At 40.5% G+C, this 21,411-nt stretch overlaps 2 protein-coding genes across 2 annotated transcripts; one reads left to right on the top strand and one right to left on the bottom strand.

Annotated features, from left to right (window-relative positions):
• Window positions 1-4,461: 4,461 nt before the first annotated feature.
• lgsn (lengsin, lens protein with glutamine synthetase domain) lies at window positions 4,462-14,721 on the bottom strand. The gene is made up of 4 exons (XM_040045236.1): window positions 14,326-14,721; window positions 6,729-7,413; window positions 5,913-6,079; window positions 4,462-5,822 (listed from the first exon to the last, which is right to left on the bottom strand). Exons 2-4 carry the CDS (start codon window positions 7,369-7,371, stop codon window positions 4,629-4,631), a joined length of 2,004 nt encoding a protein of 667 aa, XP_039901170.1. The 5' UTR covers window positions 7,372-7,413; window positions 14,326-14,721; the 3' UTR covers window positions 4,462-4,628.
• Window positions 14,722-14,772: 51 nt separating this feature from the next.
• Window positions 14,773-21,178, top strand: ptp4a1 (protein tyrosine phosphatase 4A1). Its single transcript, XM_040045244.1, has 6 exons — window positions 14,773-14,907; window positions 16,677-17,375; window positions 18,041-18,133; window positions 18,494-18,624; window positions 19,246-19,320; window positions 20,376-21,178. The coding sequence occupies exons 2-6, from the start codon at window positions 17,271-17,273 to the stop codon at window positions 20,491-20,493; spliced, it is 522 nt and encodes a 173-aa protein (XP_039901178.1). The 5' UTR covers window positions 14,773-14,907; window positions 16,677-17,270; the 3' UTR covers window positions 20,494-21,178.
• The last annotated feature ends 233 nt before the right edge of the window (window positions 21,179-21,411 follow it).

The raw sequence follows: 21,411 nt of genomic DNA on the forward strand, positions 1-21,411 counted from the left end.
AAATTGCCACTAGGTGTGACTGTCAGTGTGAATGGTTGTCTGTCTCTGTGTGTTGGCCCTGCGACAGACTGGCGACCTGTCCAGGGTGTACCCCACCTCTTGCCCTAGGACAGCTGGGATAGGCTCCAGCGCCCCCCGCAACCCTGAAAAGGATAAGCGGAAGTGAATGGATGGATGCTTCTTATATAGACATACATTTTATATGTTTTCAGTCCCATTGTTACAGGTGTATAAAATCAAACACACTGTCATACAGTCTGCCTTCACAAACAAGATGTCTGTGAACTGTATCCCCTCCTAGATATTCTGCGATGAACTGTAAGTGTTATTATTGCAAAGCGGAAGTCATTGTCAGCCATACCCACAGCGCTGATGAGTGCTGAGACCTATAGAGCGTAAAAGTTGCTAATGTTCTGCTGACTCTCTACTCTACAGTTGATTAACATCCGTACTAAAACTGCATGCCAGGAGCTCTATGGTGTGGGTTTCTATTGATAACCAGCTCCTGTAGGTGTAATGTGTAGATAGCTCACTGTACTCACTAGCTACTTTTGTCCATATGGTGTATGAAGACTGAAATTGTGGAGCAAAGCGTTGGTGGATTTGGTGTTTTTTTTGTGCAATGTGTCACAAAAAAACACCAAAAATATGTCACATGCCTTATCACTTAATGTATCATATAATGTATCATTCATGAAGCATATTGATATATAATTTTTTTTAAATATGGACGATGCTGTACATTTTCTCAGTGTATTTTGATGAGTTTAGCAACTATGTTCCAAATATGAAAGCATTCACACTGGACTTCTATCAGATATTTTATCATAAAGTGTCTGTGAACACTAAACTGCTTTCTAAGTCTCTGTGGAAGATATCTGCTGCATAGTCATCAGTGTTACTCTTCTTCACATCAGTTCTACAAAGCTTTTTAGGTTAAACAGAGACACAGTTACACGCCTACTTTACAAGCTCCCTCTACAGATCGCCATCTTGGTGTTGTTCTTTATAACGTGTTAGGTTTTGCACTTCCTGCTTTATTTTGTGAGCTGCTTGTTCCTTATGCTTTGCTTTTATTTTTGCTTCCTTGCCTCATCTTCTGCTGTCTCTGTGTGTCCTTTGTCAGTGTGCCTATTCCCTTAAACCCAGTGATAGTAGCTCTAGTGTATTTGTTTAGGTTTCAGCAGTTTATAGTTTTCAGTGTTTCCCTTCTGGATTTATGATTTACCTTTTGTATTATTGCAAAAAACCAATAAACAGTTCACTTCAAATTCACTGCTGTCTACCTGAGAGTCTACATTTTGGTCCTGTGCACAACATTCAGCCTGCATATCTTACATGCCATGAAATGCACAAGACCATAACTGTAGCTATGGGTAGCTATGTTTGATGATGTCATAACTTTGCAAGACAGTGATGAGTGGTGGCTTTTATTAAGTCAAAGATTTAGCTGAGCAGCTGATTCACACTTAGGCCACAGAAAAAATAAGACGTCTATCAAATTGCAGCCAAGCTAGGGACCCCAAGACGGTAACATGCTTATTACACACCAGAAAACTAAATTGTTGCAATTTTCTCAACTGCTTGGGCTGCACTCCTAAATAATAGCTGAATTTGTCAAAATAATCTGAAATTCTTCATTACTTTTTGGTTCTTCTGCACAAAATAAAGAATTTCTAATTATTGTTTTGCAAATGTTTTAGCACAGATGGGCAAAGGACTCTGCTTGCTGCACATGTCTTTGTCATTAAAACACATTATCAGTTGAATAGTTTAGCTCTCTAAAATATACTTTAATTTCATGTGTAATATTTGTCACATGTCAAAGAAAATCTTTAGAAATTCAAAATCTCTCTAATCTTTCTATGCACAATAAACTTTGAATATGTATGTTGTAAAGCATATTTTTAAAGCCTGAGCACTGGTGGATCAAAAATAAATCTATAACCAGTGTTGGTCAAGTTACTTGAAAAAAGTAATCAGTAACTAATTACTGATTACTTCCCCCAAAAAGTAATCCCGTTACTTTACTGATTACTTATTTTCAAAAGTAATTAATTACTTAGTTACTTAGTTACTTTTTAAAAACACAATTTACAACCTGAAGAGGTGATAAAGCGATAGATCCTTCAGCCCAATTCTACTTTTTCTGCATAATCCATCATACAAAATGTAATCAAATGGAAAAGTATCTTTTTTTTTAAACTTGTTTTATCAGTTTTAATCTTTTAACTTTATGCATCAAGCAAAAATTTAATTATATGCAACATTCTCTGACTTGAATAAATTAGTTTAACATTTAAACCTATTTTCTACACATTCCAGCACATAAAATAAAATATTTTTTGTGTTTACACTCACTCTTTCAAATAGATGCAAGTAAAACACAGCAGAAAATAAATAAAGTCAAAGACTAGCGGTCCTGTTGCTCTATTTTCACCTGTAAAGCAGGACTGTGGGTAGGCGGAGGTTTACCCTAGTGCAGGTGTGCCGCGGTCAGTTGAAGAATCTGCGAGTTTCTCTGTGAATTTCCCATTACGTCGTTGTGCACTCGGTGCTTGCTTGGAAGTTTAGGGGTTTTTTTCGCTGTAAAAAGTTTTCTTCCCACGCACGATGGACGCTAATGTTTTTGTCACTTTTTATGGAATCAAACTCAAAGTAAGGTCAGTACTTCCACGCTTTAAACGCTGCACGCTCATACTCTCTCCCACAATCGACATGTGATCCATTGTTGATCTGCACACAGCTGTTGTCACTAACGGCGCACTCGCTTACGTCACTGTCGTGAGACATTCTGGCAAAAAATCACGGTTTTAGTAACGCAGTAACGCAGCGTTACTACGGGAAAGTAACGGTAATCTAATTACCGTTTTTGCAATAGTTATCCCTTACTTTACTCGTTACTTGAAAAAAGTAATCAGATTGCCCATCTCTGTCTATAACACAACATTAAGTTGGAGGAACTGCTCATACAAACATTTTGTAGCCTGTGAAATATGCAGGGCAGAGAGGATGTGTGGCAGTAAATAAAGGGAAGACAACAGAATGCATGAAGGTGCATAAAAGTGCAAAGGATGGATGTAGCATGCACGGTAGCTTTTCTTGTGTTACCTTGTAAGAGGACATCAGGTGGGAGGTCAGAGAAAATCTGTGACCAAATAGACAATGACTCAGCCCTTCTGTGCTATTGCTAGCACTGTAGCATTCTATTGCAGATAATAGGCATGTTTTGGTTTGATACTTCGGGTATGGATAATGTGCATGCACATTGAAGTAATTTGTCAGTTTTCTGATTACTGTGCTTGACTGTAATGTGTGACCACTGAAGGAAAAGTGCATTTTTCCTTTCAATTCATGCAAATTAAATCCCACTTTTGCTTTACAAATTAGAATGTAAAACTTTCTGCCCTTGAAATCAGCATTTGATAATTAGTTACTTTCAGCAAAAATGTCTGACACAACTTCACCTACTTCCAAGGTGCATGGAGAGGATGATAGAATTCACAATGCAGGAACTCCAGCAACACTTAAGGGAAGATGAACAACTTTAATAATTGACCAACGCGTTCCGGCTTGTGGCCTTCATCAGGGTCATAGTAAAACATTGTAGAAAATTGCATAAATACAAGACAGGAAACAGAAAAAAAATTCAAATTAACCAATCACGCATGTGTTATTTTGAGACAGGTGGGGATTATGTCTCTCCCCCCCCCATCCTCATCATTAATGATCTAGTCCAGTATTTACTTGGGCGTGACTTAACCAATTAACCAATGCCTACCTGTTATATGTCAGCTGATCTATAATTTGTTACTTTGACAGACAGTAGTAGTCAGTTGTCTTCACCACCACTTCGCTGTCATTAAAGCATTTCTACACCTACTGTCAGCCAGACAAAAAAGTTTGGTTTTACACAATGTTAAGACAACTTTTGACCTTGTTGACTTTCATTTACACAATGTTTCTGACACACACACTGGGGTGAGCAACCTTTGCATTTAACCGATGGTCTACTGCTACATGTATGAGCAGTCTAAAGAACTGCAACTTCAGTGCTAAGAGCTTCAAAAATAATGTGCCAAAGTAAGTGAGGCAGAAATATAAATGGATGCACAATGGAGAGAACTTTAGCTTTCTACAGTGAACATGGCAATGTTTTGGCAATGACCCTATACTTGACCCTGTGTTCAAGATCAAATCCTTCTAACTAATATGCACTAAAAACAATTGACATTATTACTAAACCCTAAACCTATCCCTAGGTCTAGGGTTTAGGTTTGGAATGATCACCAAGGTTTAGTGCTACTATGCCATTATATTCACACCATTCAGAGTAAGAGCAGACTGCATTGTTCTTGGCATTAACAACCATTGTCCAGAACAGTGTTTTACTGTGTGCATACAACAACAAAATAACTCAATAAAAAAATAGCACAATACTGCTGTTTATTTGGGGGGTTTAATGCCTTTATTTTGAAGTAATATCTTCTAAAATATCTAGAGTGTGTCTAATAATAATGTATCAACATTGTATAAAATAAAATCGTGTACATTCAAGCAGCTGATTCACATGCTTTTAGTTGTTTGGCAGGAGGAGGTGTGTTTTGTATAAAGTAAATTCAGGGTTTCTATATGAAATACTCAAAGCACTTGTTCCTCTCATCATCCATTTCCTGGGTCTCAATCTCAAACTTCTTCATGGCAATAAAATACTGAATAAACGGCTCCCCAAGGGCACTGCGGATGACATGATCCTCCCCCAGCGCCTCCAGAGCTTCGTCAAGCTTTACTGGAATGGTGAACTCTTTCTGTTGGATAGGGGCTTTGTTAAGACTGCTTTCAACATTCAGGTTTCTTCTGATACCATCCAGTCCTGCAGCCACTGTAGCTGCAAGAACAATGTAAGGGTTGGCCATGGCTGAGCCCAGCTTGTTGTCAATGTGCGTCTCCCTCCCGCCGTGACACTTGATGTTGAAGGAGCTGCTGTTATCATTGCTGCCACAAGTGGCATACAGCAACCGCTTGGGATCTTTGATGGTTTTGGCAATGTGACTTCTGCAACCCAGACCGGGTGACATCAAACAGCTCAGGGCAGCAGAGTGGGTCAGGAGGCCTGCCAACCATTTTCTACCAATCTCAGACACCTCGCCTGCTTTCTCTCCACTGTGGAAAAGACTCCGTCGCCCATTAGCATCCCACAGGCTATGAGAGAGCACCCCAGCATTGTATAGACCATCGTCAGTAAAAAAGCTGGCAATGTAGCTGTGTTTGCGAGCCATTTCTTTGATGCCGGTGCGGAAGGTGAAGGCGCTATCAGCGGCAGCAATCCCAAACTCTGGCCTCAGGTTGATCTCCATCTGCCCAGGGCCACTTGCAGAAGCAATGCTGTCTATGTCAGCCCCCATGCAGTACATGCTGTCCACTAGCTGCTGGAAGAAAGGCAGGTCATGGTTGCTGAGCAGGGTTGTGGCAGGAAACAGGAGTGTCTTTGGTCCAATCCGGTCCGGCGCTCCTAGTACACAACATTCATAGGTGAAGGATGAGTGCAGGGAGAAACCCAGGCTTTGGAGCTGACCGAGAAGCTGCTTGGCAATGAGGCGAGGCGAAGTGCGAAGGGGGCTTCCGGTCACGGTGCATGGGTCGCATATGACCCGTGCTGTTTGTTCAGCCCAGGGTAGGACCCTAAAAGTCGAAAGGTCAGGGATCAGAAGGACATCACTACTGAAGTTGGCAGTGTTTGCATGGTCCACTTCATTGCTTTGTGGGCTCAGGGTTAGCTCCAAATAGCTTCTTGGCATTGGTACCCCATATACTGCTTTCTCCTGTGAGTGAAACATATGCATTAAAGCACTTCTCACCTTTCGTTAGAAAGGATAGATAGATAGATAGATAGATAGATAGATGTGCATTACATGGAAGAAGCGAACAGGTACTGTCTTGGACCTTGACACCCCATGGAGGTCAGTGGCTTCAAAGCGGACGAAGTTGATATTGTCGCGTGCTATTTGTTGTTTAATTTGCTCCATGGCTGCAATGAACCTCTGGTTCCCAGAGATCTCAATAGTGTCTTTTCCGTTATCTGTGGGAAACAGTTTGAAATATTTGCAAAAACATTTGAGAATCTTTCATTTTAAATACAAAGTGTCACACTTTTGAAAGAAAAGAAAATCAAGTTCAAGTAGCATCATCAGGACCACCCTAGACAAGCCACAATTATCTGATTTAAGATAAGTTTCAAAACAGTGACAGTTTGTCCACAGGCAGCACAGTCAAGTGGATATTACAGCATAAAACACCTCACTGTTAGTCACTGAATGTAATACAATGAGCAGAGAAAACCAAATCCCACCAAAAAAATCCTTAAGCTAAACCTCATATATCTACTGTTGTCCCAGATTCTTTTAAATGTAGAATAATGAGAGTTTATTACACCACTAATTTGTTTATTTTGATTAAATTACCTTTAAGAAGGTTTTAAATCATATGAATTTTCCAAAATATTGACAAGAAAGTAAAGAAAACAAAAATGTGTCCATTTTTTATATTCAAGACAATGAGAAATATTCAGTATTCAGCTTTTATGAGCCAGTAATTTCTAATCATTTTCCGTGAGCAGAAAGGTATCATTCCAAGTCTAATTATTTGCCAAATATATACTTTTTCAACATAAAATTTTTCTTCCTTTCTATCAAGAACAGCGTAACTAAATCTAATCAAACTTCACCAACCTGTATGAGAACCTCCAGTCTCTCCCCAGGAGCCACCACTCACATATGTGTGGGTCCTGACTTCAGGCTGCCTATTTGTGTTGGCACTGAACCTGAACGAGCTGGATGAATCCATGGTGGAAGGCAGCTGAATAGATGTGCTATCTCTGGATCTGGGCCCCCTTCTGGAAGCATCAGAGTGTGGTTTGAAGGTGCTGAACACCCTGTGAGAGTTTCCATCATCCTGCCGTCCGTCCGTCCCTCCACCACTAGTGCTGCTTCCGTGGAGATACGTGTAGGGACTCCCTGGTTTCCCCTCATGTCTTTCCCGGATACTGAGCAGGGGACTGACCCTCAGGATGGTCTTCAGCTCTTCCATGGTCTGCCTTGGAACACCCATTTTATCATAGGACAACCTGGTTTGACATGATGCCTCTGTGGTCCAGTCATCCCCAGCGTCAGCTTCATCCACAGAGGGATCATCAACTTGCTCTGGGGGCTGGTGAGGCAGTGGGCCAATGGAGATAACTGTGGGAGTGTTGGGAGTTACTGGTGTACCGACGGGACCGTGGATGATGGATGGGCCACCTCCTCTGCTATTCCAATCCATCGGAGGCACATACTTCCCAGTCACCCTGACTCCTTTCTTGCTGCCTAGACTCATCCCGGTGCCATCTATTTGGTCGTTGCTTCTATTTTGGCCTTCCTGGAAAACAAACAATGGCTCTGTCAGAATAATGGTAAGAGAAGGTCAAGTTATGCATGAAAATGATTACCAAGAAGTGTAAGCAATCAAATCTGAAATCATATTGAATGAAAAAAGACTTCTAAATTAAAAGTACAATACTCCAGGTATTTAAAAAAAAAAAGTGAAGTAATATATATGAAAACCCTACAAATGGACGTTGCTCAATTAAATTCAAATCCAAAATGTAAATGTCAAGTTGTTACCTTGAAATCTTCAGAGTCATTCATTTCGTTTTTTGTACTCATGTACCGGGATTTGGATATTGATAGCCCCCCCTGTGAAAGAGCTTCACTCGCACATTAATTTTTATAGACAATTGGTACAATGATGACGGATTAGAAAATTCTTTCTGCCCCACAAAACAGCCACGAGAATCCAGCTGGAAACTGACATCAGCCGGCCACTGGTGGACACTGAAGCACTGCTGCTTTGAGCTCATTGGTTGTTTCCGAGAACAATTCAGTGGCGCTTTTGTGTCACCGCAGAGTAAAACTGCAGAGCTCAGCAGTTCTGTGTGTGTTTCCAGAAAGATATGGGAGCAAAAGCATTTATTCCACACAGTTATAAAGAGCAGACAATAGCAGCTGATACTGACAGTCTAAGCATTTAAGATGGCAGCGTGACACCAGCAACATAATTTTCTTAAGTACTCAATAATAAATGGTTCCACTTTCTAATGTGTTTTATATTTAAACATGGTGCTACAATATCTAAGTGTACTATTAAAACAATTGTAAAAGTGGTACTAAATTATAATTTAAAAATAAACCGTAAGCCTAAATCATTACAGCCATTAATTTCAACTTACTAAAGCAGATAAAACATGTGGATCAGTTGGCTACTACGCATTCTGGGGGTTTTCAGTGAATCACAAAACAATCCTTCTTCTTTTCCATTCCACCTTTTAAGACAAAAATCTTGTCTTTAAACTGCTCAAAAATGTTAAACTTTGTACCACTTTATGTCTAGATCAAGTACCACCTACTGCATGTGATACACTTGTTACTGCTGATACAGCCAAGTCAAGGGATGTGTTACATTTATTTAATTCATAACTTTATTGAAATATGACCAAAAAAATCATGATGAGTATGTTAAGCTTTTTTATGCAGCTGTTTTTTATCCTTTCAATATAAGTTAACCTATCATTCCAAACAGCGGGTATTCAAAACTGCGCCTATATTAAGTATTTTTATTTTTTGTCATTTACATTTACATTATTATTATTTTTATAACAGTAAAAAGTTCATGTGGAGTCTGAAACAAAAAAAATAGCAACATATTTTTTAGCTCTTTGGCAACAGCAGGAAGGAAAAACTCCCTTTTAACAGGAAGAAACCAGGCTCAGGGAGGGGCAGGGCCATCTGCTGTGACCGGTTGGGAGAGAGAAGGAAGACAGGACAAAAGACAGGCTGTGGAAGAGAGACAGAGATTAATAACAAGTATGATTCAATGCAGAGAGGTCTATTAACACACAGTGAGTGAGAAAGGTGACTGGAAAGGAAAAACTCAATGCATCATGGGAATCCCCGGCAGCCTACGTCTATTGCAGCATAACTAAGGGAGGATTCAGGGTCACCTGGTCCAGCCCTAACTATATGCTTTAGCAAAAAGGAAAGTTTTAAGCCTAATCTTAAAAGTAGAGATAGTGTCTGTCTCCTGAATCCAAACTGGAATCTGGTTCCACAGAAGAGGGGCCTGAAAACTGAAGGCTCTGCCTCCCATTCTACTTTTAAATACTCTAGGAACAACAAGTAGGCCTGCAGTGTGAGAGCGAAGTGCTCTAATAGGGTGATATGGTACTACAAGGTCATTAAGATAAGATGGGGCCTGATTATTTAAGACCTTGTATGTGAGGAGCAGGATTTTGAATTCAATTCTGGATTTAACAGGAAGCCAATGAAGGGAAGCCAAAACAGGAGAAATATGCTCTCTCTTTCTAGTCCCTGTCTTTTCAGGGAGTTTTTAGGACATCCTGATAATAATGAATTACAGTCGTCCAGCCTGGAAGTAATAAATGCATGAACTAGAGGCCAAGTACAGGTTCACTAAAGAAGTGGACATTGCTAAACATCAGCACTCTGAGAAGATGCAGCAGCAGATCTCAGAGAATGACTCGGCCTCTGTGTGGAAAGGTTTTAGGAATATCACCAACTACAAGCCTAAAACCCCCCACTCCACTGACGACTTGCTCTTAGCCAACACCCTAAACGACTTCTACTGCCGTTTTGACGAGCCATCAGGCAGCCTTCACACCTCCAACGGCCCCAACAATAGAGACACTTTGGACACTAATTCCCCCACCTCTCCCCCCTCCATAGAGCCATCACCACCTTCAAACCGTTCACCTACAACACCCCCCTCCTCACCCCACACAAAAGAGGATTTCACACCACCTCCTCCCACCACAACTCTTCATATTCATGAAGCAGATGTGAGGAAGCAGTTTAAGAACCTGAATGCTCGGAAAGCTCCCGGCCCAGACGGTGTGTCTCCTGCCACCCTCAGACACTGTGCAAACGAGCTGGCCCCAGTGTTTTCTGGCATTTTCAACTCTTCACTGCAGGCATGTCATGTGCCTGCCTGCTTCAAGTCCTCTACCATAATCCCTGTCCCCAAGAAACCTAGGATCACTGGACTAAATGACTACAGACCCGTGGCTCTGACATCTGTGGTCATGAAGTCATTTGAGCGCCTAGTTCTCTCCCATCTCAAGACCCTCACGGCCCCCCTCCTGGATCCCCTACAGTTTGCATATAGAGCCAACAGGTCTGTAGACGACGCCATCAACATGGCCCTACACTTCATCCTTCAGCATCTGGACTCCCCAGGAACCTACGCCAGGATCCTGTTTGTGGACTTCAGCTCTGCCTTCAACACCATCCTTCCAGACCATCTCCGAGGCAAGCTTTCCCAGATGAATGTGCCTGATCCCATCTGCCGGTGGATCACTGACTTCCTGACGGACAGGAAGCAGCATGTGAGGCTGAGAAAGAATGTCTCGGACTCCCGGACCATCAGCACCGGCTCCCCTCAGGGCTGTGTTCTTTCTCCTCTGCTCTTCTCCCTGTACACCAACTGCTGCACCTCCACCCACCAGTCTGTCAAGCTAATCAAGTTTGCAGATGACACCACCGTTATTGGGCTCATCTCGGACAGGGATGAGTCTGCCTACAGGAGGGAGGTTGAACGTCTGGTGTCCTGGTGCAGCCACAACAACCTGGTGCTGAATGCCCAGAAGACAGTGGAGATTATTGTGGACTTCAGGAAGCACACAGCCCCACTCCCCCCCATCATCCTGACTGACACCCCCATCACCTCTGTGGACTCATTCCGCTTCCTGGGTACCACCATCACCCAGGACCTGAAGTGGGAGCCCACCATCACCTCCGTCATCAAGAAAGCCCAGCAGAGGATGTACTTCCTGAGGCAGCTGAAGAAATTCAACCTGCCAACACGGACGATGATGCAGTTCTACACTGCTATCATCGAGTCCATCCTCACCTCCTCCATCACCGTGTGGTACGCTGGAGCCACTATCAGGGACAAACAGAGACTGCAGCGTGTTGTGCGCTCTGCTGAGAAGGTGATTGGCTGCAGACTCCCATCCCTGCAGGACCTGTACACCTCCAGGACATTGCGGCGTGCAGCTCGGATCTCAGCTGACCCTTCTCACCCTGGACACAGTCTGTTTGACCTGCTCCCCTCAGGCAGGAGGCTCCGGTCCATTCGCACCAGAACCTCTCGCCATAAGAACAGTTTCTTCCCCTCTGCTGTTGGACACATGAACAATAACCATATGACTGTCCCCGCCACTATCACATGACCCTACGCTGTGTCACTGCATCATTCCATGTTTGGCACTGATCACCACCTGCACTAATGTATATATCTTTCTACGTAGCACTTTTAATTCTTATTCTTATTTTTATATCTTTATGACACTATGTTTGCACTGAAGCACCGCAGCAATTTCCTAATGTTGTAAACCTGCTCAACATTTGGCAATAAACCCCTTTCTGATTCTGATTCTGATTCTGAACTAGTTTTTCAGCGTCACTCTGAGACAGGATATTTCTAACTTTAGAGATGTTGCGCAAATGGAAGAACGCAGTCTTACATATTTGTTTAATATGTGCATTGAAGGACATATCCTGGTCAAACATGACTCCAAGGTTCCTCACAGCGTTACTGGAGGCCAAGGTAATGCCATCCAGAGTAAGAATCTGCTTAGATACGATATTTCTAAGATTTTCAGGGCCGAATACAATAACCTCAGTTTTATCTGAATTAAGGAGCAGAAAGTTAGAGGCCATCCAGGTCTTTATGTCTTTAAGACATTCCTGCAGTTTAACTAATTGGTGTGTGTTGTCTAGCTTCATTGATAAATAAAGTTGAGTGTTATTTACATAGATTACATTGATTTAAAAAAATCGACATTAATTTTGATAATTCATGTATGTTACTTTTTTAAATAATCTTTATAAGAATTCATTTTAAAACTTAAGGTATGTTTGAGTGCAGTATGTATTTTACCACAAAATATTGATGAACGAGTGACTCGATGATACCTTAATCAATGCTGGGCTACGATGAAGTCATCATGATCAGGATTTTTTCAACTGTTTTTCTATTTTTTGTTACCTGCACACTTCTGTTTAAAACAATGTTAGCCATGGTTCACTGTGACACATCACAATGTAGTATAATCCATAATCCATATCATGTATAGTTAATCAGTCTTTTAATTTACTTGCTGAAAAATAAGTCAAAACTAAAGTTACCTAAAATAAGCTATATACTATGACGGTAAATCCATAATAAATTACTTTTTAACCAATTTCATAAACCATCTTAAAAAAAGGTTTGTTCAGTATATGTTTAGTAAGGATTATTGTACCTGTTGTAGTTATTCAGTCATTCTGGTGCTCCTCTTACTCGATTCTGATGACTCAGAATTAGATCCTGATGACTTAAGAATTACTCATCAAATAGTATGACTCAGTGGCTCTAGAGATCAGCTTCACATCCTCTCAGCATTAAGTTTAATGCACATGTTAATGATCTGGCTTTTGTTCTTAAACAGGGAATTTATAAAAGATTAAGAAATAACTACTTTGATCAAAGCTTTTGTACAGATGCATGCAAATCAAGAGTAAAGCAAAAAGAGAAGAAAATCATGTGGTTTACGTCTATGTAGACAGATTAAACTTTACCTGTGGACATTCCAAGACACCATCCAGTGAATACAAAGCAGATTTGATCAATATGACAAGGTTGGACGGTGGTGAATCTACAATACATTTAATTCTCAATTTATTTTTCCTTGATCATTTTATTAAAAAAGTTAAACAAAAGTCCTTCATATTTTTATACTGTTTTCAAATTTTTAAAGCAATAATATTATTATATTGAAATCCAAAAACTGTTTCCTAGTTGGCTTTTCAGTAAAATCCCAAGTACTGTGATGTGTGGGAAAAATGTAACCCATGAAAGTGAAAAAGAAGGCAACCTCTTCATAAACTTAAAGGAGTCTAGTTGCCCTTCTTTTAATTTCTTAAAACTACCACTGGATCACTAGAAATTCTACTCATAAAAATCTTGAATCTTAAAAAGAAGGTGATTGGACTACTTTTAGGTTTTTTGAAGACTTTCACCTCTCACCTAACAGGCTTCTTGAGGTCTAAACATATCCAACATACCTATGATGAACCATATCAGCGAGAAAGGGCAGTCCTGGCTGAGTCCAGCAACCACAAGTTGAGTCTGAGCTATTGGTGGCAATGCAAACCAATCACTATAGTTGTATAGAGTGTGAATAGGCGTCTGAAAAGTATTCCATGCATAAGGACTTCCCACCAGGGCACTTTGAGGGATGTAGTCAAATACCTTCTCCGTGTAGGCCATTATAACGTATTGGTTATGTTGTCAGCAGTGGCTGTTTCTTTGCACGTTGAACTCCCACAGGATCTGAGCTATTGTGTTTTGGGGGTTTTTTTGTGCATCCTTGCTGAGTGTTCCATTGGATTTTGGAACTTTTAACCCATGCTTGTAATAGATGTTCCTGTAGACTATCACATAGATTTAACTTAACACAACATTTAATACAGCTGCCATAAGGCACGAGGCAGGGTACACCGATGCAGGGATAACACAGAGAGACAGACATCCATCAGCACTCATATTCATTTCTACAGACAATTTAGAATCCACAGTTAACCTAACCCCTCTGGCTGCATGTCTCGAGATTGTGGGAGGAAGGCAGGGTACCCACAATGAGAACCTACACAGACACAGGGAGAACATGCAAACTCCACACAAAAAGGCCCTGGCCAGATGTTGGATTGAAAACCAAGATTTTTTTTGCTGTGAAGAAACAGTGCTATCCACGGTCCCACCTTGCTGCCCCTTTTCTATCTAAGATTTATACACAGTCACACTCCGATGAACACATAGTGAGCTACTCAGGGTTCAATAACTTGCCTAGTATCTGGAATAGCAGACTGGAGCAGCCAGAGATCAAACCAACAACCTTTCAATTAGTAGATGACCTGTTCTACCACCCTGTAAATATGATGGTTGATTTGAACCCAGGACCTTCTTATTGTGAGCCAAAAGAGCTAACCACTTCACCATGGTGTTATCCCATTTGTGATTCAAAGCACAGTAAAAAAGCTTTAAAACTCAGAAATTATTTGGGAATTTTCCTTTCCATTTCAAGTTATGAAATGTATCTACACAAAGGTCTGTTCACATGAAGTCAAAAGAACCACACATGTATAATTCTATGGTGTCGTGATTTCTGGCATCCTCTGTCCTTGTGTATTTTCTGGAAGTGAAGGACGAATTAGGCCACAGTCACCAACTGACCTTTGCAGCCTGAAGACAGAGAGATGTCTGGACATAACACTACACATTTTCAGGGTGGGGTTTCACGAGACCAGTCAAGCTAAAGGCAAAAGGAAAGAAAGACAAAGGGTTAAGGAAGTTCGGTTTAGCTTCGAAATAAAGCTCTGTAAACAAGTGAATGGGACATGATGCGTGAGCATTCATCGAGACATTTACACATTGGGACGTTTTAAACATTTCATTATTTAAGATTTTGAATATTTTTGTTGTATGCTCAAATAGTGTATATTTCTACAAAAGTATACATTTAATTCAGCTACCAGAAACCTTTAGTAAAAACTAAAGGTACATAACTTACAACTAAAGGTGTATATTTAATACTGAACAGTGTTTTATAGTGAAAGTCCTGACAGGAAATGACGTTAGTATCTCGGGTTCTCGTGCTCTCTCTCTCTAGCTCTTTCCCGGCAGATCAGGAGACTTCGGCTCCGCTCGGAGAAACAGCACAGGACTTTATGGTGGAAAACCGTTTCATAGTTTTACCTTTTTCTAGGGACCGGCTGTATGATTAAGCTACAATCTTCAATGAGTAAGCATATCCCAGTAAGTAACCTGTTTTTCGTGGCTGCCATTTTGTTTCTCGGTTTCGTCTCCTAGGCTCCTCTTGTAAATCAGTACGTTACGGTGAACTGTTACCAGCTGGCCTTCACGTTGCTTCGATGAAATCACGGCCTGCTCAATAAAAACCCAGTTCAATATTTCCACAGTGCTATTGCCTAACGTTGCCTTTCTCATTTAACTGTAACGAAAATTCACAGAACATGGATTTGGCCATGTTATTTGAGTGCAATCTTAGAGCTGCATGATGATCGTCACGATTAGGAAGCGGCTGACGGATGCGCAGCTCGGGCTGGTCCCGGCTCTTCACTCGGAGTTTTTGCCGTCTAACATCGACGCATATTTATTTGAAATAAACGAAACACGTAAATGACGTGTTGTTAGTGGTTTGCGAGACTGGCTACCTGCCCGGTGTCTGTGTCGGGCGTCTTTTTGTCACCTCAGAGCAACGTGCAGTCTGTCACAGCTCCCGACGGCGCCTATAGGCCTCTAATGTTATATGATGGCGCCCGGTCTATCCTCACACAAAGGACACTTTACAGCCTTGTAATGCAATGCAGAGACATGTCTGCTATTTAAGCCACTTCTGCTTTGCTTCACGTCTCTCTTATATTTACAAATCACTGTCCTTTCAGTCAGGCAGTGGCTTTTAAGTGCTTGGTAATATTTCTAAGTAAATGCTGCTTTTCGGCCGGAAAATAGCAGATTAACAAAGCATGCTTGACCGGCTTAGATTTTACTATTTCGACAATAAGCTGAAGAAAACCTTTCCAGTAAGCCAGCGCTCAGGTATCGAGCTTCTGTGAGGAGTAAAGGGCAGAAGCATTAGGGAGGAAATGGCAGAGAAAGCATTTGTGAGTCAGATTTCTGACGATCATAACAGCGTGTATGTTAAAGCCCCGCTGAAGGCCCCACGGTGAGCTCAGCCTGCGCACACAGATACGACCTGGATGTCAGAAATGACACGTTATATATTTATTTCTGCTGTACAGCGGCAGCACTGCACTGTGATTTTATGTACTGGCAGGTACAATCTGCTCTGCTGTGTTAATCCTTGCCTTATCTGAAACACCACTTTCTCTGCATGGGAATCAAACCCCAGACACTCTAGTGTCTTTAGTCTCCAAACAATGTTAATGTGGCTGTTGACATACTTGAGTGTGAAACTTGGCATAATTTAAAAAAAAAAAGAGTAGCTCAGAAAGGCTGCGGTTTAACTGCCTGTTTCAGGGTAGCTAATATAAAGAAAATTATACTGTGATTCACCCTAAATCTGTGTTTCTAGCCAGACTCTGTGCTGTTGTCTGAAGGTAATTCTAAAATTCAAATGAGGAAATTTGTTTTATTCTTTTAAAAATGAATGGATCATGATTTTACTGAAAATCTCTCTTGTTTCACGGCTGCTTTGTCTATACTTTGGCCCTGTGCTTCCTCTATGATCTAAACCCTTTGTCTTTTACTCTGATGGAGTGGTATGTTTGACTAGGGGCTTATGGATATGTGTTTGGGATTAGAGTTGTCACAATATCAGATTTTCCATTTCATGATTATTGTGCTTAGGAAAAAAGAAAAGAGGCACAGTTTCCATATAGAATGTGAATAAAAACAGTTTCTCAGTAAAAGTTTGTATTTTTGGCAAATTAATTGAACTACACTGAGAACAGTTGCCTGTGCTGTTTGTGTTCTTTAAAGGTGTTTGAAAAAAAATAAAAATTAAGCTTTTCTTCCCTCCTGCCCCCCTCTGTGTCCTGCAGCAGTTCTGTGGTGTTCTGGGTCACACATTTATGGAGTTTCTGAAGGGCAGTGGGGACTACTGCCAGGCTCAGCACGCTGCCTATGCAGATGAGTGAACAGCCAAACTCGCCATCGATCCGACGCACTTGAGCCACAGGAGGGACCCCGGAAAGTTGGCAGGACCGGGACTCCTCCCAGAACCAGCGATAACTCGGCCTGGATGGGGTAACTCCACCTGCTGCACACTGCCCTCGTCGGCTTCCGCCTGGCCAGAATCAAGGTGGAACCAGCCTTGGTTTTTTTTTTTCTTCCTTTTCTTTTGTTTTATTCCAAAGGAGAGGGTTTGAGTTACTTCTCCAATTGTCCGCCCTTCCCGGCTGCCAACTTCCCAAATTTGCCTGTTACTGTTCTTTTTGGGGGGGTTGTTTTTATTTTATTTTGACACTTAGCCTTGCCAACCTTGAAGAAGACTGGAGGATTTTTTTCTTTCGGAGTTCCTCAAAACTTGTTGGACATTTGTTTGACATTCCCTCCGAGTTTAACTGTTTACATTAGTGTTTACTCTGTGGAAGACATTTTAGTTTTGTTATACATTTTTTTTCTGCATTGTCACGATGGCTCGAATGAACAGACCAGCCCCTGTGGAGATTACCTACAAAAACATGCGGTTCCTCATTACCCACAATCCCACCAACGCCACCCTGAACAAGTTCATAGAGGTGAGCCAAATTGTGGTCAAGTGTTTACATATTACAGAGTGTATATTACTCGAAGCCCACATTGGAGAAGCATGTAACCGGTGATTACATGTTGAGAAATATTTTGGAAACGACAGCAGTTTAAAATCTTTCCTGGAAATGTTTCAGCCAATGAAAGCAATGACTGCAGAATCATTTTAGATTACAGGAATTGACGTATGTAGGTGTATTACTGTCAGTGTGCTTTAGAGGGTTGGGCAATCGGACAAAATTGGTGACTAAAATCAATTGATTCCTTTAACAGTTGGCTTTTTTTCACAGACTTCAAGAAATTGCACATTACAAAAGAGCTACCAGACAGTACCTCTTTCCTTTAAAAGGGAAATACACACAAGAACAGATTAGCCACTTATGTCAACCAAAGGCAGTGGGATGTCACTAAAATAGTCATGGGCGAAGCTATCTAGCTTAACTTATCAACTCTTTAGTCAAGCGAATGATCTAAAAACTGATGATATGAAGAATATCACTAACTGACATGAGCTAGTGTTTGCATACATCAGCAAATTCATTTTCACTTCTTTTTGTTGGAATTTTAACGTGTCGTCCAACCTTGGTATCCTGAGGTAGCTTTAACAGTCTTGTTTGCCTCTTTCGCTCATAAATCCTGTGACATGTGATTACAGGAGTTGAAAAAATATGGAGTCACCACGGTTGTGAGAGTTTGTGAGGCCACCTATGATGCCACCCTGGTGGTGAAAGAGGGAATCCAGGTTCTGGTGAGTTCACACTTCTGACTTCATCATGACTCCTAATGTTTCAAACCAAAACAAATGTAGGTTTTTTTTTTTGTTTTTTTTTTTCCATTGCTCTGGGTTTTCTCCCCCCAGTATACCAGGCTATTGTTTTGTTTTTTTTATTCTAGTTTTTATTGTGTAACACATTTAGGTTTGGGGGGGGGGGTTCCCTCCAAGCGAAGGTTCAGCTTGTGCAGGAAGACAAGCTCCACAGGTGTCCTTGCTGCTGCAACAACATTTTTCTTTCCCCGCAGCTCAGCCTTCTCACTTCTTTTGTTTTGGTTTCCAAGGAACGGAGGCCACTGACATCATTTCCTTTTTTCTTCTCTCTTCTTTCTGCAGGATTGGCCGTTCGACGATGGAGCTCCTCCCTCCAATCAGATCGTGGATGATTGGCTGAACCTGCTGAAGCTGAAGTTCAGGGAGGAGCCCGGCTGCTGCATCGCTGTGCACTGTGTAGCAGGGCTGGGGAGGTAAGCAGTCACTGACACAAAGATTCAAGTTGTTATATTTTACGTATGATAGTGAAATGTGGCTCTTGCTTCTGTTTGTATTCTGATACAGAAGCAGTCGGTGCTAAAACAGTTATTTGATGATCCCTATTTTCTCATTGTTTTTATATTGTACATAAGCTTTTATTTTAGGGGATTTTCTCTAACAAAACAGTTTGAATCCATTAAATAACGTTTCCCCCATTATCTGACTTTTAAATGATTAATCCACCAATCCAAAGGATAACTGCAGAACTACAACCTGAGCTATCATAGTGAAAACTATCATATAGGAATAACATCCTTGTTATCATTTGTGGTTTGAAAAACAAACCAAGAAGATCTTAAGCAAAGACGCAGTCATTTGCATTTTCTTTGATCCTGCTGTACATGACTCACAGTATCACCCACATTTTGTCCCAAGTGTGTGCTTCCTTAGTACAGACAACCTGCCAGGTCCTGTCTCTGTCCTGTTTGCTTTAATCTGATCTATGAGGAAGCAATATTTGTTTGTTTTGTTTTTGTAATTGGAGCAAAACACTATTTTGCATGTTAGTTTTAACTAACATTCCTGGTACTGTCTGTTCCCTTTCTTTTTCACAGAGCTCCTGTTCTGGTGGCACTCGCTTTGATTGAATGTGGGATGAAGTATGAAGATGCTGTCCAGTTCATTCGACAGTAAGTAAAAATCATTTAGCAGGAAATTATTAAAGAAGCTACTTTTTTTTTTTTTTTTTTTTTTTTTTTTTTTTGATGAGTTGAGGTTTTTTATTATAAAACCATTAAAATATCTGATAGTTAATTACATTTGTAAGGCTCTCTGGTGGACAGACTTTGGCATTAACTTTGAGAAAATCCTTGATTTTTGTCTTGCAGTAACCTGATACTTTGATTCGTAAAGCAGGGAGGCCTGAGTCATATCTATAAATAGCAGAGATGTCAGAGAGTGAGATAAGGATGATTCAGTAGGTGTGCTTTAAAGTATGTGTCATCACTTGAAATATTTATAGAGCACTTGGCAGTCAGCTTTTTTTTTTTTTTCCAAAGAGTAATCAATAAAATGAGGGAAAGCTCAGCAATTTGAGGCTGTAATAGAAAGTGGTTAAATATTATTAATACGGATAAAATCCGTTTTTTTTTTCTTTTTAAATTAACAGTTAATAATAGGACTTTAATTTTTTTTAAGTTTATTTTAAAATCCTCAACAAGCCAAAGAATCGTTATCATGCTGAATGTAAAAATCATACATATTGCCATGAATCTTCATATAGAACAGAGTTAGTTGACTATTTCTGTAAATGTAATAGTACAGGGCAGCCACTTTGCTCTTTTCCAACCCAGCATTTATATTCTTGCACTCTATCACAGTACCTTGTTATTCAGAGTACTGGTCCTTAATACAGCATTTTAATTCCTTTCCTTTTCCCTTTAACCAATCATCTGATTGGTTGCCCCTCACACACAGAAGGTTAGAACAGTTAGTGGGTGGAGCTTCTTTGCTTACAGTCACAGATCTGTGGCTGAGCTTTCCTCTCTAACATCAGACAAAGCCATCGTAGAAAAGCCTGAGCGTTTGACTCACAGGGGTTAGACTGCTTATATGCACACTGACATGAATTATTTAAGCTTTGGGCATGTTTAATATATTACAATATCCATGGTAGCAATATATATTATGGATTTACAAAAAAATCTGCAGTCATGAGCTAATTAATTTCTACACTTGCTTTCAGGAAGCGCAGAGGAGCATTCAACAGCAAGCAGCTGATCTACCTGGAGAAATATCGTCCAAAGATGCGCCTGCGTTTCAAAGATTCTAACGGCCATCGCAATAACTGCTGCATCCAATAGAGCCAAACATTGAGCCACGCCAACCCCTCCCCAACCTACCCTCCAACACAGAAGAGTTTAATTAAACCTTGCTAGCTTATAACCTGGCAGGCTTCCTTTTTTTTCCTTCTTTTTTTTGTTTTTCTTCATTGTGTTGAAGTATTTTAATTTGGAAAACCATGCTTGGTAAATGAAATTTCCCCCTCCCTTTCTAGTTTCAAAATTAAATGTCAAAAAAAAATGAAAAACAAGAGTTGTGTGAACAGAGTTTTTTCTTCATGTGCCCAGAAAAAAAAAATAGGAAGAGTCGTGTATCATTGTAAGATGTTGGATTAACTGTTTTCTGCAAATGCATCCCAAAGATTTTGATTGGCCCATGTATTCACATTGCCTGAAAATGTGTTCAAAAAAAAAAGAAAGAAAGAAAGAAAAGAAAATAGGTTAAAGAAATGTTTTCTTGAAGTGAACAATTATGTGTACCCTGTTCAATTTTAGGGTTCAGTTTCAAGACTGACTAGAAAGAGGTATGCCTTTCTTCAAATCAGATGGATCATCCATAAATGCCTTACAATCGGAAGTGGAACAAAGGCAATCGAGCGGGAGTCGGCTCCTGTTGGCATTTGGAAAAGGTGTTTCATTTTTCTACTTGGAACAAAAAAAAAACCCCTAAACTGTTGCCTTTGTCTTGTGCAGGAAGTCTTACACACACTTATGCCCTTTCAGTAACTATTTTTTATTATAAATGCTTAACTGTTGCAATATTTGTCAATTGAAAGTCTAGGAACTTTTTAGTCTTTCACAGACCTTCTGTTTACTTATTAACTGCCATGTTAAAGTAAAAATGTGATCTTTTTCATTTTTCCTTTTTTTTTTTTTTTGGTTTATTTTTGTTTGTGTGTGTGCGCTTCAAACTGGACTTCCAACATCTGCAATATTTTG

Source organism: Simochromis diagramma, unplaced genomic scaffold (assembly GCF_900408965.1).
Source record: "Simochromis diagramma unplaced genomic scaffold, fSimDia1.1 OVJJ01000610.1, whole genome shotgun sequence".
Lineage (NCBI taxonomy): Eukaryota > Metazoa > Chordata > Actinopteri > Cichliformes > Cichlidae > Simochromis > Simochromis diagramma.

Bases quoted from the DNA above. Each gene is read 5' to 3' on its own strand.
- lgsn (XM_040045236.1), bottom strand. From the start codon at position 7,371: ATGAGTCTAGGCAGCAAGAAAGGAGTCAGGGTGACTGGGAAGTATGTG. The intron at 6,080-6,728 runs GTTGGTGAAGTT...TGTTTCCCACAG, and splicing joins GACTGGAGGTTCTCATACAG to ATAACGGAAAAGACACTATT. The intron at 5,823-5,912 runs GTAATGCACATC...TTTCACTCACAG, and splicing joins TACCTGTTCGCTTCTTCCAT to GAGAAAGCAGTATATGGGGT.
- ptp4a1 (XM_040045244.1), top strand. From the start codon at position 17,271: ATGGCTCGAATGAACAGACCAGCCCCTGTGGAGATTACCTACAAAAAC. The intron at 17,376-18,040 runs GTGAGCCAAATT...ATGTGATTACAG, and splicing joins CCCTGAACAAGTTCATAGAG to GAGTTGAAAAAATATGGAGT. The intron at 18,134-18,493 runs GTGAGTTCACAC...TTCTTTCTGCAG, and splicing joins AAGAGGGAATCCAGGTTCTG to GATTGGCCGTTCGACGATGG.